General features: G+C 41.4%; 2 protein-coding genes across 2 annotated transcripts; both read left to right on the top strand.

The window, feature by feature from the left end:
- The first annotated feature begins 3,160 nt into the window (after positions 1–3,160).
- LOC145554120 (NLR family CARD domain-containing protein 3-like) lies at positions 3,161–9,023 on the top strand. The gene is made up of 8 exons (XM_081613494.1): positions 3,161–3,322; positions 3,943–4,074; positions 4,228–4,341; positions 5,316–5,394; positions 5,555–5,783; positions 5,927–7,715; positions 8,194–8,367; positions 8,546–9,023. Exons 2-8 carry the CDS (start codon positions 3,986–3,988, stop codon positions 8,784–8,786), a joined length of 2,715 nt encoding a protein of 904 aa, XP_081469620.1. The 5' UTR covers positions 3,161–3,322; positions 3,943–3,985; the 3' UTR covers positions 8,787–9,023.
- A 480-nt stretch (positions 9,024–9,503) lies between these two features.
- On the top strand, positions 9,504–11,503 carry LOC145554300 (stonustoxin subunit beta-like). Its single transcript, XM_081613853.1, has 2 exons — positions 9,504–9,531; positions 10,312–11,503. Exons 1-2 carry the CDS (start codon positions 9,504–9,506, stop codon positions 10,857–10,859), a joined length of 576 nt encoding a protein of 191 aa, XP_081469979.1. The 3' UTR covers positions 10,860–11,503.
- The last annotated feature ends 4,940 nt before the right edge of the window (positions 11,504–16,443 follow it).

Here is a 16,443-nt window from a genome sequence, read left to right as displayed (position 1 = left end):
CTGGTCCAGCCAGACCTGCTGGATTATTACAACATTTAATATCATTGAGTTTCTGTGTTGTGCTGGAAAATTAGAGGCAAATATCTGATGACTGTTAATGAGATGCCATGTCTTCTCTGTTTACTGCGTCCATTTTTAAAGAAGGATTTGTGTCAATTTCACAAGTAGAGAAAAGATTTTAACATCTAATTTAAAGATATAAAACCAAGCAGCTGTTTTTACATGACATTTACTGCATATTTATTTATATAATCTTCATTTAACCAATTGTGTCTCAGTGAGATGAAAAATCAGCCTTTGAAGAGACCTAGCCGAGACAATACACAAACAATTACAGATCAAAACTACATCAAAATGCAATTCATATAAAATGTAGATAATAAAGGAAGAAGAAAAAAAGCAAAGACAACCACAAATGTAGAAATAGGACTAAACTACAACTTGATATTAATCAAAGCTTACAAAACAAATCATAAACTGATTAAGAGACAAGAGAGGAGAGAATTTCCTTCAAGTCTTTCTACAGTTGATTCCAATCTGAGCATCTAAATCTGATTTAGTTTGACTTTGTTTTATTAGATTTGTATGATTACATAGTCTAATAAAATGCTCGTTATAAAACCACCTGATCCAACTCTACTAAATTATCCACAATTGCTGTAAAATAATTTCATGAACATCAAGTTTCTACTGCAAACAGAGCAGCTGATAGATTCCCTCTGAGTCCTTGGTCTCATTCATCCATCCATGGGTTTCACTCATTCACTCTGGGATGCTGCTGCTGGTCTCCATGGTTACAGAGGATCAACAACAACCATCATCAGTTTTCTCACTGCAACAGATTCATTCACAACATGTAGCTTTAGAATCTGGTGTTAATCTGACCTTTGACCTCCAGGTGAATGGCTGCCAGCTCCAGTTCTTCTCTCCCGTCGTAGATGATGCAGGTGTAGTTTCCACTGTCAGACAGGTGAGGTTTCCTCAGAGTCAGGCTGAAGTTTCTGGTGTCCAGAGCGTCAGGGTTCATGGAGGTCCGGCCTGTAAAGTTCTGGTTCTGGCCTTTGAGCTCATCGTTGTCTTCTCTCCTCAGGTGGACAGATTTAGGAGTGAGATCGCTGCGGTTCCACATCAGTACGGCTCTTCAGGCAAATGATCAGAGTATCGGCAGCTCAGGAGGACAGACTCTGCCCCCTCATTAACCTCCACCACTCCAGCAGGGCATGCTGGGAAACTGAGGACAGACAGGAAATACTACATGTTCAGTGGGAAGAAATTACATTGCAAGGATCTTATGTGGGATTTTTAATTGATTAACAAAGATTTGTAAAACGATTCAAGTCCTGGACTCCATGATTTGGGTCGAAGGGATCACTCTTTACTTTGAACCCTTTAAATAATCAGGGACATAAAAGTGTTATAAAAACTGATAGTTTAATGAAAGTATAGCTCATCGTACCATAGTGAAGAAATGCAGCTGTCAGAGCAGCAACTTCAGTTTGAACAAGAATATAAACACAAAGATAAAAAGTATAAAATTGACAATACGGAACTACAATCAGGACGACTTTAACACTTGATTCAAATTCAAACATATTGATCAGAAGAGGAAATGTAACACATATTATTCAAGGCTCTTCAAAGACTTATTGTGGGTGGTGATGGTTGTGGGCAGAAAAAGTCTCCTGTAGTGGTCTGTGTCGCAGCACATTTCAAGGAGCCTCTGAATGAAGACACTGTTTCTCTAAGGGCTGTCTGATGAAGAGGATGGTCAGGGTGATCCATAATGTTCCTGATTTGATCTAAAGTTCCTCTGGACCATTATCTCCAGTAGCCCCACAGTCATTCCCAGAACCGAACAGTACAGAACCAGAACCACCCTTTTCACCAGGGATCCAGACGGTCTCAAACTGGTTTTTCCCTCTGTGGCTGGAAAGCACTGCCACTAAATAAAAACAACTCATCGGCTCTCATCCAGTCTCAACCCACTATCCTAATGTTTGAAAGGCGTTGCCACGGCGACTCCAGTCGAGATGTGGAGGTTTGGTTTCCTGCGGGAGATTAAAGCCAAACACAGACTGGAGGAAACGCTCACAGTTCTTAGTGGAAACAGACTTTACTCAACTAACAGCAGAAGGGTTTGATTTTATTATTAACACTTTTAATGGACCAAATTCCTGATGTTTCCAATTGATTTTAGTTTTTAAAGTTCAGAACCTGAACATCACTGACTTGGAGGAGTGAAGATTTCCCAGCCTTCAGTCTGAAGAAGCTCAGCTCTTCTCAGCTCTGAGACTATTTCTGAATAAATCCCAGTCAGTGAATCTGCAGACCTGATCAGATCCAAACATCCATTTTCCAGGAGTCTCTGGTTTCATCTGTGTCGTTGTTCCAGCTGCTGAGGTCAGAATCCAGCTGTAAAACCTGGAGGCTGAATGTTCAGATTCTCTCCTCCAAACATCCCCCTCCCTCCCTCCAGCTGTGGAGAACAGCTGGAAAACAGCTGCATCATGTGTAAATAATGAGTCTGGAACAAGCTGCCCCCTCTATGCTGCTGATCTGACTTTAGATTCAGGTTGATGATTGAAATGAAATCAGGGTTTCAACCTGGATCAGCAGAACCTGCTCAGCTGATCCTGGTTTAACCAGAGACTGTCCTCACTCTGCTCACCTCACTGACATGATGATCAATGGTTATATAGGAGCTATATTAATAATCTATATTATAACAATGTGTGGTTTAACCTGCAGTAATGTGGTGATGTTAAGAACTACAGTTTAGTTTGTTTAATTTTATCTTCATATTCTGACTGTATTCATAGTCAGACCAGTTACTGCAGCAGGAATCAACCAGCTGCTCTTTTCTCTGGACTCATTTCTCCTCAAATTAAGTTGCTAACATAACAACAATGAAAACAAAGATAAAAAAAAAACCTTAACAACATAATAAACGATTATTACAATAAGAAAAACAATCAAGTGGTGGTAGCATCTTTATCATCATTAACCATCATGAAACATTTTCATCAGAACTTCTCTCCTTCCTCATGAAGACTTTATCAACCTGCCTCTGATTTTACAGCAAACCTTCTGCTGCTCTGGAAGAAGAAACTACAAACCAAGTGAGCCGTCACATAATCAGTTATTCAACATTTATAACACCTGGACTTTGAACTCTGAATCATTCAGATCAGGTAAAAGTCCAGTCCTGTCCCATTACAGTCTTTCCAGGTGTGGCACCAGTCTGGTTCTCCTGTGGTTCTGTTAGGTCTCAGTTTGTTGATCACATATTCTTCTTCAGCTCTTTGGATCGTTTGAACAAACTGTAAGTTTGCTTTGTTTTCTACATGAACTTTGTCTTCAGGAACTTTACTGTTTCTGCTCTGATGTTTGAAGAAAAGGTTCACTTCTGATTTTAGCTAAAAGTTGCATCTTTGCTGTTTGAAGGTTAATCTACAGGATTATTGATTGACATGTTTTTTTTCTTCTCTGATAAAATTATTCTTAATTTTATTTCCTTATCTCAAACTCTGGTCTCCACCATTAAAGTCGGACACAACAATTTTGTCCTGCTTCCTTTCAAAGTTAAATGCTATTATAGTAAAATGTTTTTGATTCAGTCAAATTACTAAATAGTTCATCTTTGACCCTGCAGATAATGCACATGTAGAGATTAATAATTAACTAAATACTTCCTGTTGTTCAGGTTGAATCAGTGAACGTAAATGTTGCTCCATGTCTCCATCTAGTGGACTGATAGTAGAAGTGCAGCAGCTGATGGCAGCTTCCTCTGCCTCTCTGCTGTCTCACTGCATTCACCTGACACTGATATGAAACAGAGAAGAAGAGCCAATCAGAGGAGGAGCAGCTGATCTTTTTCCAGCACTAATGATGTAAAGGATGATCAGAGTTGATGTGCAGATGAATGATGTGTTTCCTCTGCAGGTGAAGCTAGAAAGTGTGTGTGAGCTGATGTGAATTCAGCAGCATGGATCAGTGTGAGGACAGAGAGGAGGGAGTCCCTCCCTCTAAAACCACTCTGTGTGGGGAAGATGAGAGCCAGAGCAAAGGTCAGAGGTGAGGTCACCATCTCTAACTGTCCACAGCCCTTTTCACACAGCGTTCACTATATCAGGCCAAAACAGACGTGGTGATGAAGCTGCTGCTGCTCCTCTTTGCTGCTTCATCCAGACTGAACAGATTCAGTTTTAATCATCATGTTTCTGTCAGGATCCATCAGAGACTCAGACCAGAACCAGAACCCAGCTGTGTGTCGTTTAAGACCAACTGGTCAAAGGATGAGATCATTGATTTTAAATCTCCTGGATCTCCACCATCAGAGAGGTGAGCTGTTTCTAACTGCTGTAAACTGAACCAGTAAGTTTCAGATGTTCCCAGTTATATTTACAGAGTTTTGATCCATTATCTAAACCAGCTGCTCTGTTCTAATGAAAACACCTTCATATCTTCATCTCTGGGTGATGATGATGATGATGTTCTGCTGCTTCCTGGCTCCATGTCAGACTAACAGTGGGACACATTTCCACCACCCACTGGGAAATACCTGGTAAACCAGTCTGGTCCATCAGGACTTGGTTCCTGTGTGCATTGTGAGATCAGTTCAGCAGGAAGAAAAACTTCATGATGTGGTTGGTGAGATCTGCTTGACCTCAACTAGACTGAGCTGATGTGGACCATCATTGGTTCTGCTGGTTGTTAGTGGATCAGCAGGAACATTAAATCTTTACAACTACTTGGATAATCTGGTTCACTGCTCACAGCCAGATATCACTTCATGGACCTTTACCTTCTGATGGTCTCTGTGTGGACAGATATAATGTGAGCTCACAGGCTTCCAGGATCTACAGGATCCATTTTAAATCCTCTATAACATCCAGGAGAGGATCCCTCATGGACACACCCACATATCTCAGACCTCCTCCATGTCCACATCATCTCAGATCCAGTCATCAGAACCTGATGGATGTCCCACACTGTCCTGAAAACCTGTGTGGACAGAGCCTTCACTTCCACTGTCCCCAAGCTCTGGGACTCTGTCTCCACCAGCATCAGATCTGCTGACAGTGTGGACAGTTTGAAGTCCAAGTTCAGCACCAACTTTTTAAAATGTCTACTGGTGATTCTGGTGTTACTGGTCTTCATCCTTGTAGTTCATCTTCCTCTTTCTAACTTCTTTGTATTGTGTTCATGTGATGCTCTGTTTTCTGCTTTTAATGTGACACTCTTAGTTATTTTATTAGTAAATATTGCTGGATGAATATTTCCTGCCTTCCTGATTGTTCCTGGTTCCTCCACAGAGTGGACCAGCAGAGCTCAGAGGTTCCCAGTGGTCCATCTGCCCAGCAGCATCAAACACAGCTGGACTCCATATTTATGGTCTGTACATGAACAACAACTACTTTTCCATGGTTCTGTTCACAGTTGTCTCCATACTGGACTTTGTAGACCAGAGGACTGTCAGCCTGTCCAACATACATCTGGTGTTTGGCTCCATGATTTCAGTCTGATGTTTCCTTAATCTATTATTCTGTCCCAGCTGCTGGAGGAAAACATTGTCACTTTTGTGAAGAACGAGCTGAAGAAGATCCACAAGGTTCTGAGTCCAGACTACCCAGAATGCTCAGAGAGCCAGAGAGAGAATGATGAGGTGTTGGAAAGTGAAGATGAAGAGCAGAGGAGGAGCAGCAGAGAGGCAGTGATGAAGATCACACTAAACTTCCTGAGGAGGATGAAGCAGGAGGAGCTGGCTGACCGTCTGCAGAGCAGTAAGAGGATTTCTACAAAGATTTGACCTGATGGATAAATGACACATTTACTGATGTTTGAAGAAATGGAATCACATTTATTTAAATCATTTTCAGAAGGTATTTTTTGTTTAATCTCTGATTTTACTTTTGTGTTAATTTAGAACATCTTGCTGCAGTTTGTAAACAACTTAAATCTGGTCTGAAGAAGAAGTTCCAGTCTGTGTTTGAGGGGATTGATAAAGCAGAAAGTCCAACCCTTCTGAACCAGATCTACACAGAGCTCTACATCACAGAGGGAGGGACTGGAGAGGTCAATGATGAACATGAGGTCAGACAGATTGAAACAGCATCCAGGAAACCACATAGACCAGAAACAACAATCAGACAAGAAGACATCTTTAAAGTCCCAAATGGAAGAGATCAACCAATCAGAACAGTGATGACAAAGGGAGTGGCTGGCATTGGGAAAACAGTCTTAACACAGAAGTTCACTCTGGACTGGGCTGAAAACAAAGCCCACCAGAACATCCACTTCATATTTCCATTCACCTTCAGAGAGCTGAATGTGCTGAAAGAGAAAAAGTTCAGCTTGGTGGAACTTGTTCATTACTTCTTTACTGAAACCAAAGAAATCAGCAGCTTTGAACACTTCCAGGTTCTGTTCATCTTTGATGGCCTGGATGAGAGTCGACTTCCACTGGACGTCCACAACAAGGAGATCCTGATTGATGCTACAGAGTCCAGCTCAGTGGATGTTCTGCTGACAAACCTCATCAGGGGGAAACTGCTTCCCTCTGCTCTCCTCTGGATAACCACACGACCTGCAGCAGCCAATCAGATCCCTCCTCAGTGTGTTGGCATGGTGACAGAGGTCAGAGGGTTCAATGACCGCCAGAAGGAGGATTTCTTCAGGAAGAGATTCAGAGATGAGCAGCAGGCCAGCAGGATCATCTCCCACATGAAGACATCACGAAGCCTCCACATCATGTGCCACATCCCAGTCTTCTGCTGGATCACTGCTACAGTTCTGGAGGATGTGTTGGAGACCAGAGAGGGAGGAGAGCTGCCCAGAACCCTGACTGAGATGTATATCCACTTCCTGGTGGTTCAGACCAAAGTGAAGAAGGTCAAGTATGATGGAGGAGCTGAAACAGATCCACACTGGAGTCCAGAGAGCAGGAAGATGATCGAGTCTCTGGGAAAACTGGCTTTTGATCAGCTGCAGAAAGGAAACCTGATCTTCTATGAATCAGACCTGACACAGTGTGGCATCGATATCAGAGCAGCCTCAGTGTACTCAGGAGTGTTTACACAGATCTTTAGAGAGGAGAGAGGGCTGTACCAGGACAAGGTGTTCTGCTTCGTCCATCTGAGTGTTCAGGAGTTTTTGGCTGCTCTTCATGTTCATCGGACCTTCATCAACTCTGGAGTCAACCTGATGAAAGAAACACAAACATCTAAAATGTCTTCATTATTTAATAAATCTAAACTAAAGTCTCTCCATCAGAGAGCAGTTGATCAGGCCTTACAGAGTCCAAATGGACACCTGGACTTGTTCCTTCGTTTCCTCCTGGGACTTTCACTGCAGACCAATCAGAGACTCCTACAAGGTCTGCTGACACAGACAGGAAGTAGCTCACAGACCAATCAGGAAACAGATCAGTACATCAAGAAGAAGATCAGTAAGAATGTGTCTGCAGAGAAAAGCATCAACCTGTTCCACTGTCTGAATGAACTGAATGATCGTTCTCTAGTGGAGGAGATCCAACAGTCTCTGAGATCAGGAAGTCTCTCCACAGATAAACTGTCTCCTGCTCAATGGTCAGCTCTGGGTTTCATTTTAGTGTCATCAGGAAAAGATCTGGATGTGTTTGACCTGAAGAAATACTCTGCTTCAGAGGAGGTTCTTCTGAGGCTTCTGCCAGTGGTTAAAGCCTCCAACAAAGCTCTGTAAGGACACACATTGTTACTGCAGCTATTTTTTAAAGACATTTGTCAGTAATGAGGTAAATATTGAGTCATGGTTCATCAGTTTGTTTACTGGTACATTGTCTCCTCAATGTTAGCCGCTAGCCAATGATGAGTTAAAGAGAGACCGGCTCCCATAGGTGACTATTCTTAATGCTACATGTTCAAAGAACAGATATTATTTTTTCTGTTGAAGCTGAACTGGATTAATGCTGTTCATTATGGAAATGAATGAATTTCATGTTTCTCTTTCCAGCCTCCTTATTGACTGCTGTATCTCAGTCTTTTAAGGCTTGAGGCCCAACTAAAAAATAAACCAGTTCTCCATACTTGTATCATAAAGATGTGAAAAATATAAAATTTTATTTTAGTCTGTGAAAAAAAACAACATTTTTGTCTGAGACAAAGAACATAAATTTTGACAAATTATTTAATAATATTTTCCTCCCTTTCTCCTCAGACTGAGTCTCTGTAACCTCTCAGAGAGAAGCTGTGAAGCTCTGTCCTCAGTTCTCAGCTCCCAGTCCTCCAGTCTCAGAGAACTGGACCTGAGTAACAACAACCTGCAGGATTCAGGAGTGAAGCTTCTCTGTGCAGGACTGAAGAGTCCAAACTGCAACCTGGAAACGCTCAGGTAACTCTGGGCTCTTTACAAATTGCTGCATCTTAAATGCAAAAAGAAGATTTATTATAGATCCCAGCAGTTGCTTGGCTTTCTTATTCATTCCACATTACAAATCCATCCATCCATCAGTTCAGATCTTGGGCTCTACCTCAATGTTCTCATCGTGTGATGAATTGTGTGTCTGCAGCTTGTCAGGCTGTTTGGTCTCAGAGGAAGGCTGTTCTTCTCTGACCTCAGCTCTGACCTTTAACCCCTCCCATCTGAAAGAGTTGGACCTGAGCTACAATCATCCAGGAGACTCAGGAGTGAAGCTGCTGTCGGCTGGACTGAAGGATCCAGACTGGAGACTGGAAGCTCTCAGGTATGGAGGAACCTGCTGCAGGAGCAGAGAAGGTCTGATAGAGGAGGAAGAGGAGAAACGTCTTTAGTCAGTCTGATGGGAAACATTTAGTTTGAAGATAAATATTTAGTTTGATAATTAAATATTTAGATGCCTCATCTGGAGGCAGAGATCATTACCCAGTTTTCTGGAATATTCTCCTGGCTAAGAACGGCTCACAAGGAAAATTAAAGAGTGGGATGGATTTAATAGAGTTTAATAGGGACTCTGACTAAATTAATAAAAGAGAAGTTCAGTTAGATTTCCATGATAATCTACTGATGACAGAAAGGACTTTAAAACAATATTTAATGGAGCTCCAGACTACTAGAAATGTAAAAGTATTACTGTGTAATTATATGTTACGTGAAAACATCTCCAGTGAAATGTTATTTAAATCCACAACTAGTCATGAGGAGCTGAAGTCTCTGACAAGAACATGGAGCTGAACAGGAGAAGAACTAGAAGCTTCTTCTTGTTCTGTCTGATTGCAGCAGCAGGACAATCCAACATTTTAGTCTGACTTCATCTGGAAATGTTTCTTTGACCTGAAGAGAGAGCGTGACATCATCAGTAGAATGATGATGTCATTTCCTCTCAGAGCAGCTTGGAAATCTGAGAGGAAAGAGGCAAACAAAGACTCTCTGGACTGTTGGATCTGCTGGTTCTGGTTCCATGTCCTTGGACCTTGGCTTGTGAAAATTTTCACAACCCATTACTGCAGCTGCTGGATTCAGGAAGCTTCTTCTTCTTGGTCTCATTGTAAATGTGTGCAGCGCCACCTGGTGGTGCTGGTTGGTAGAGGAAGTGCTGAAAGGTTGGAGGTGTTTGTCAGAGGTGTGTGATGATGGAAGCCTCTCCCTGGTTCGTGAGTCTGAGCTCAGAGCTCAAATCTTTGGTTCTTGTTGAACTCTTTGTTGAATGTGATGCAGCTTCTCCTTTTTAATGTTTGTATTTCTGGATATTACAGTGAGGCCACAGCAGGTTTTCAGCAGCAGGGCTGTTTAGTGTTTCATTCCTTCATCTGTGTGTGGGAGTGTGGATGGAGCAGGTATCCAGGTGTTGATCAGAGTTTAGATTGATTGGATTTTAATGCTGATTATTAAATCAGGTTGAGCTTCCAGAAATGTTTCCTTAGTTTCCTGATGTCCTTTTAGGCTTCAGTGAGTTTCTTCAGGTTGTTACTGAGGGATTTCCTTTCTCCTCTCTGTTGGAGCTTTTCCTGTGTTTGGAGAAATGAGTTGTGCTGCAGCAGCACCAACTGTCCTTCCTACATCCACTGCAGTTTGCAATCCAGATGTTGGACTGTTCCTGTCTCAGTGGAGGACAATGTGTGTCTGAGAGACATGTAATGTCCATGTTTGCTGCTGAAAGAGACTGATGGTCTGACCCCCCTCCTCCTTTCAGAGTGGAGCCTGCTGGAGGCCGATTCTTGACACCAGGTCTGATGAAGTGTAAGTGTGTTTTTCATCTGATTCATGACAACAAAGCAGTTCACATTCAACCATCTTCAAACTGTCACATCACTCATTCAGGATCATCATCAAAGATCAATAAATGATCAATAACTGCAGCTGGATTGTGTTTGTTCTCTCCATCAGATTCCTGTCAACTCACTATCGACAGAAACACAGTGAACAGAAAACTCAAACTGTCTGAAGACAACAGGAAGGTGACATATGTGGAGCTTCAGTCATATCCTGATCATCCAGACAGATTTGATTATAATCATCAGCTGCTGTGTAGAACTGGTCTGACTGGTCGCTGTTACTGGGAGGTCGAGTGGAGAGGATATGTTGAAATATCAGTGAGTTACAGAAGAATCAGGAGGAAAGGAAACAGTGATGACTGTGTGTTTGGAGGGAATGATCATTCCTGGAGTCTGAGCTGCTCTGATCGTAAAGGTTTCTCTGTCTGGCACAATAACATTCAAACTCGTCTCTCCTCCTCTGTCTCTAACAGAGTATCAGTGTATGTGGACTGTCCTGCTGGAATTCTGTCCTTCTACAGAGTCTCCTCTGACTCACTGATCCTCCTCCACACCTTCAACACCACATTCACTGAACCTCTGATTCCTGGATTCTGGTCCAGTTCTGGTTCCTCTTCAGTGTTTCTTTGCTGATTTGAATCTAAAGAGTAAAGATTTTCCTCCTGTCAGAGAAACTCTCAGTGTTGAACAGATAGTTCATCTATACAATCAGGGTTTCCCCCAGAAAACTTGCTAAGCCCTGTGGTCAGGGCGGTCCACCATGTTTTTGTATTAAAAGATGCTAAGTTGACAGGAAACGTAAAAGTATTACTGTGTAATTATATGTTACAGGAAAACATCTCCAGTGAAATGTTATTTAAATCCACAACTAGTCTAAAAACAACAAATTTGCACTTCTGTTTAATCCAAATTAACTCAGTGGCTCCATCAGGCCCCCCAGGGCTTCAGGGGCCCCATAAAGGCTAATATTTTAACACAGACCACAGATACATAAATGTAACACTTGTTTATTGAGATTATTAATGCTGTTAAATTTGATTCAATTGTTTAGGCATACATAAGTTAAAGCATTTTAAATTGTTTAACATTTAGATGCACTATTTTAAGGAGCTGGCAAGGTTACTGTGTAAAACTTCAAAGAACAATATTCATAGTTAGATTGTTTTGTTACCATAGCAACAATTTGATGCTGTGAGTTTAGTGTTTGAATTTACAAATAGAAATTAGTAAACTGTAATTATAAGTTATTGGCTTTTAGGTTGGCCAGTTAAACTACTCCCGGCCTTCTCCCATATAACACAGTAGGTGCTGATGCTTTTAGCAGCAAGAGGGGCCTAAAATCAAATTCTGCTATAGGCCTCATACAGCCGTGGACCGGCCCTGCAGGCCTGCACATTGAGTAAATCCGCCGTACTGCGCAGAGATGCACAACAAACGGAGATTTAATTCAATGCTGCTAATGTGGCTTTAGTAGCTCTTCCATTTCGTGTCTGTTGAGTTTTTAATAAGCGTCACAGAAACTATTCTGGTTGGTCAAGTTAATGTGAGGAGTTTCTCAGATCTCCTTGTGGCCGCGCGTATTAATTCTAAGTAAACAACGCATTTGATTCGGATGATGCAAAGTGTAACCGGAAAAAGAATACTAAAAATAATAATAAAATAATATAAAATCAGCGTGATGCGTGACTCCGAGGAGAGCGCGAAAGCTCCTCATCAGGCTGAACCTGCATGATGAGGTTAGCACTGCTACAAACGCTCCGGCCCACCGGGACCACAGACTTATATTTTACAGGGAAGACAGACACAGAGCCACAAGCTGGGCAGCGCGTTGAGATGTAAACGCCGGATTTAATTGTTCGTTCACACCAGAGCTAACACGGCGGATTTAAAACTCTTACCTAGAGTTCTCTGAAGGATCATAATTCCTCACAGCAGGTTGATTTAAATATCCAAATAGGTCAGCCTGTGTCCAGTTTGAGTGAAAGGAGGCGCGCGCGATCCCGCTGAGGTAAAGCAGCGGCAGTGCGCGAGGCAAAGCGTAGAGGCGCCAGCGGTGTGATTGGTCCGCGCGCTGTCGGGTTTAAATGCATAAACTATAAACCTATCTAATATAAACCTATCCTTTAGGAATAAATCTGCTCTGCTAGTAAAATACTCAGAGCAACAGAGACGCTTGCAGCCCAGCTTTAAAAAAATATATTATTATTATTATTATTAATTATTATTATTTTCCTAGAAACGTAAACAAGCAAAGCTTAGCCTGGCGGCGGGGCTAGTAAAGCATGCCGCCAGGCTTATAATACCCTGGGGGAAACCCTGCTACAATCTATTTCTTGGGGAAACTTTTCTGATTGAGTCCTTGGAAACTTTTTCTTCTTCCAGTCCTTTAAAGATGGAAGCTCGGATTTTTCCAGGATTATTCCAGGATTATTCCAGGATCCTCATGTTTTCCTGCTTGTTTCCAGTCAAAGCTTCACACTGAATATCAAGATGTTGTTTCTCTTATTTTTTAATTTCATTCATCAGATTTTATTGAAATGTTGCTCAGTTTTTCTCAATCACTGAACATTTTCTGTTTCTGTCGGCTCCTATTTTTCTAAACTCGTCAGATTTGAATATTAAATCTTCCTTTTGTTTATTTGCTGCAGTTTTTCTTCATGTGTTTTAGAGAAATAAAAACATTTTTCTTCTGCATTTGGTTCATTTGCTGCTCATTCTGTTCTTTTCCTGTTCAAATTTAAATATTTGCATTAAAAATATTTTTCATCAACTCTGCCTTTCAGAAAGTCCTAATTAAAGTAAAACATTCCCATCCCATGAAGGTGAAAGATGAAAAAATATAATCTACAACATTGGGTCATTTAAATACAGGTTTGTCTCACCAAATTGGTTTCCAGCAGTTAATTGGATTTTTTTGTAAAATTAAAAGATGACACTTTGTCTATTCCCTCAGAATAAACTCTGGACTCTCAGTGCAGAATTAGTAGTTTGAACAAATTCAGGCATTTATAGCTGCATTGTGTAACTTTTATTAAAAATATGTTTTTTACATATTTGTGAAAAATGTTACCATGTCATGACTGTATGGCATAAGACAGATGAAATGTGAACAGATCAAACTCCTCCATGAGCTGCTATTGAGGTTTGAAGAAATACACTAGGTTGGTGTAGCGCGTTCGCATTAGCTCCTGTTAAGTACCATGTTATTGTAGTGCTTTAGCATTAGTTTAAGATAAATGCCTTAGTGTAGCGTTTTAATGTGAGCTACTGCTAAATACCATGTTTGTGCAGCATGTTAGCATTTGTTTCTGCTAAATATAATAAGTACTATGTTGGTATTGTGCTGTAGGTAGCATTAGCTAGTGCTAAATACCATGTTGTTGTAGCGCTTTACAGCTAGCTACTGATAAATACTGAGTTGGTGTAGCGCTTTGGGATTAGTTGCTAATAAGTACTATGTTGGTATTGTGCGCTAACGTTAGCTAGTGCTATATACCGGGTTGGTGTAGCGCTCTAGCATTAGCTAAAGGTAAATACCAGGTTGGTGTTCCAATAAAACCTCCATGACCGGGCTCTACAGAACCTGTTCAGGAGGTTCTGATGTGTTTTAAATTCAACGTTAGCAGCAGATCAAAGTCAGAGGATGAGCGCAGCAGGTGGGCGGAGAGAGGCGCGAACAGAGGAAGACGGAGGGGAAGTGGTGAGGATGCCTTACCGTCGCAGCAGCAGTCGGCTCTTGGTCTCTCAGCAGCTCAGCTCACGTCGACCTGCTGCTGGAGTTTCCTCACGCCTGAACTCAGCATCCTGACGCTTCAGGTAAGACTTCTCCTCTTCCTCACACATCCAGCCTCTACCTGCCGGCTGTTGCCGTTTCCCCGGCCGGATCCGCTCAGCTCCGTCCGGCCCGTCGGCTGGGCGTCCCGCTGCGAGAACATGAGCTGAAGATTGTATCACAAGAGGAAATCAGCTCCACTTCCTCAGTCAGACTCTAAAAAGTGAAATATCTGCTACCAGCTTGGAAGGAGCACTTTCTGACATGTACATACATGTAAAGGCAGCAGGCAGGTTTAAATGTTTGCTTTCTCTCACCTGAGCGTCTAGTTAAACTCAGGCCTGTTTGCGGTTTACACCCAGCTCTACTGGAGGCCTCTTCATCACTTCAGCTACAGGAGATGTTGGTTTAACGCCTGGGTGGAACTTTTAAAATACAGTCAACACCGAAAACAAGATTATGAAATAAAAGTTACTGTTCCTCAAACAGAGAGCTCAATGAGAAATGTATTTCTATACTGATTTGTCTCATCAAACAAATTGAATTAACTGCTTAGTCAGCTTTAATCCATTAGAAAGTCCGGCTCATTTGGGGAGGTGTGAACGTGCAATCGGACCAAAAACCCAAAACCTCAGTCTGGGTTTGGTTGAAGTGAACTCTGGTTCGGATTCAAAGCAAATGTGAAAACCAAGCGGATCGGAGACTGTTCTAGAAGCAGGTAGTGGACAACGACACAGGGCATTCTGGGTAATTAAAACCAAAACAAACATCTGAGTCTAAAGCTAGCAGGAGAAATGTCTCGTGGTCTTTTACCAAAAACAAAATAAAAGTCTACAACCACTAAAATGTGATGCCACTCCATTATTGTTTGCATTTCGTGAAGAAAGAAGTTTCGCACTGTGTCTTCTTCAGAGGTTTTTGTATTGTTTCATTCAGTAGTTCTTGGGAAGGGAACAGAGTTTTGAAAAGATTTGGTCGGTTTGACTCAGTGTAGATTGAAAGTGACACACAGATGCTGGAAATGTATCCAATTTTGAAATTTTGGTCCCAAATTTAACCAATTATATCAAACTGTGAGATGGGAAAACAACTTTAAGACGAAACAAAACGTTTTGTATCAGTTCCAGTAGAGATGCTGTATACAATCTGTTGAGACCACATATCATTCTCCAATCTACAGAAACACAAGAATAGATGAAACATAAAGTCATTTTACAGTTTCAGGATTCCATAGAACCAGTTTACACAAATGTTGAAACCAGGATGTGTTTTGCTCATCAAAATTACCTAATCAAAAACGTTTAAAAAACCAAGAACATGTAGAGCTCTGAGGCGTCACTGCCTCTGTTAGCTGCATTATTTAACAACAAGAAAGAGAGATGTGAGGGGAACAGCTCTGCTAATCTAATAATTAGCACCGTTAGGTGCTTTTGCTAACTTTGAAAACTTTAGCACATTTAGCTTCCCCTAAATTCTAAAGCACTGATTTGCTGTTTTGTAAGTCTTTAGTTGAATAAAGTTAAATGTTTGTGATGAAGATTTTGTTATAAACTCCTTCATGTATGTAGATGTCTATGTTCATGCTCTTATTTTGAAGTCTCCACTTGTGAGAATCATGTTTACTTTGTTCTCAGAGTTCAGTAAACAGTTTAAAATCTACTGATGTCCCGCAGGCTTTCTCACCGAATCCCTACTTTGGTGGAACAGGCTAAATTAGCATCAGAGCTAGCAAAACTCAGCAACTATAAACCTTAAACCATTCAAGCCCTCCAGTCTGAGTGGATCAAACCATTAGAGTCCAGTCTGCCTCTGTGATAATAGTCATCAAACACCAAGTTGTTCAGTTTGAATTAACTCAATGAATCCAGTTAAATTAAGAATCATTGTCCCCACAGACAGTAGATCGATTGTATAATGGTTGTTGTTATACAACCTGATGTTGAGGTAAAGGGCACATCAGCTCTAACTTCCTCACTTTCAGAACCCAGACCTGACACTTCTTCATCAGGTCAATTGTTCGGTTTGTTTCTTCTTCCACAAGGTGTTTTTGTTTGTGATCATTGTTTCATCATGAGGGGAAATAACTAAAAATAACTTTTATGGTTTCCTAACTTGAGTTATGTCTCGCCTTTTCCAGTGTCCATTTTACAGCAGTAAAACCAAACACGTTTTACCCCGTCACCTAGCAACCCATCTGCTAGGTGACAGGGTGAGTTCAGCTGGGGTTGCTAGGTAACGGGCAGTGGCTGCTGATTTGTGTCTTGACATTCCGAAGGTTTTTCAAACGGCTCATTTTCCAGACACCAAACAACATGAACTTATTGCCTAAAAGCAGCATTGTGGTTTTTAGACCTTTGGGTTGTCTTTATAAGCAGCAGAGGCAAAAATGGAAGAACAAAAACATCCAAAAATGTTTAATATCAGATATTGATTTTGGCCCAAATT

The sequence above is a fragment of the Poecilia reticulata genome, chromosome 12 (assembly GCF_904066995.2).
Source record: "Poecilia reticulata chromosome 12, P_reticulata-male-v2, whole genome shotgun sequence".
NCBI lineage: Eukaryota > Metazoa > Chordata > Actinopteri > Cyprinodontiformes > Poeciliidae > Poecilia > Poecilia reticulata.
This window is presented reverse-complemented; position numbering and strand designations above follow the sequence as displayed.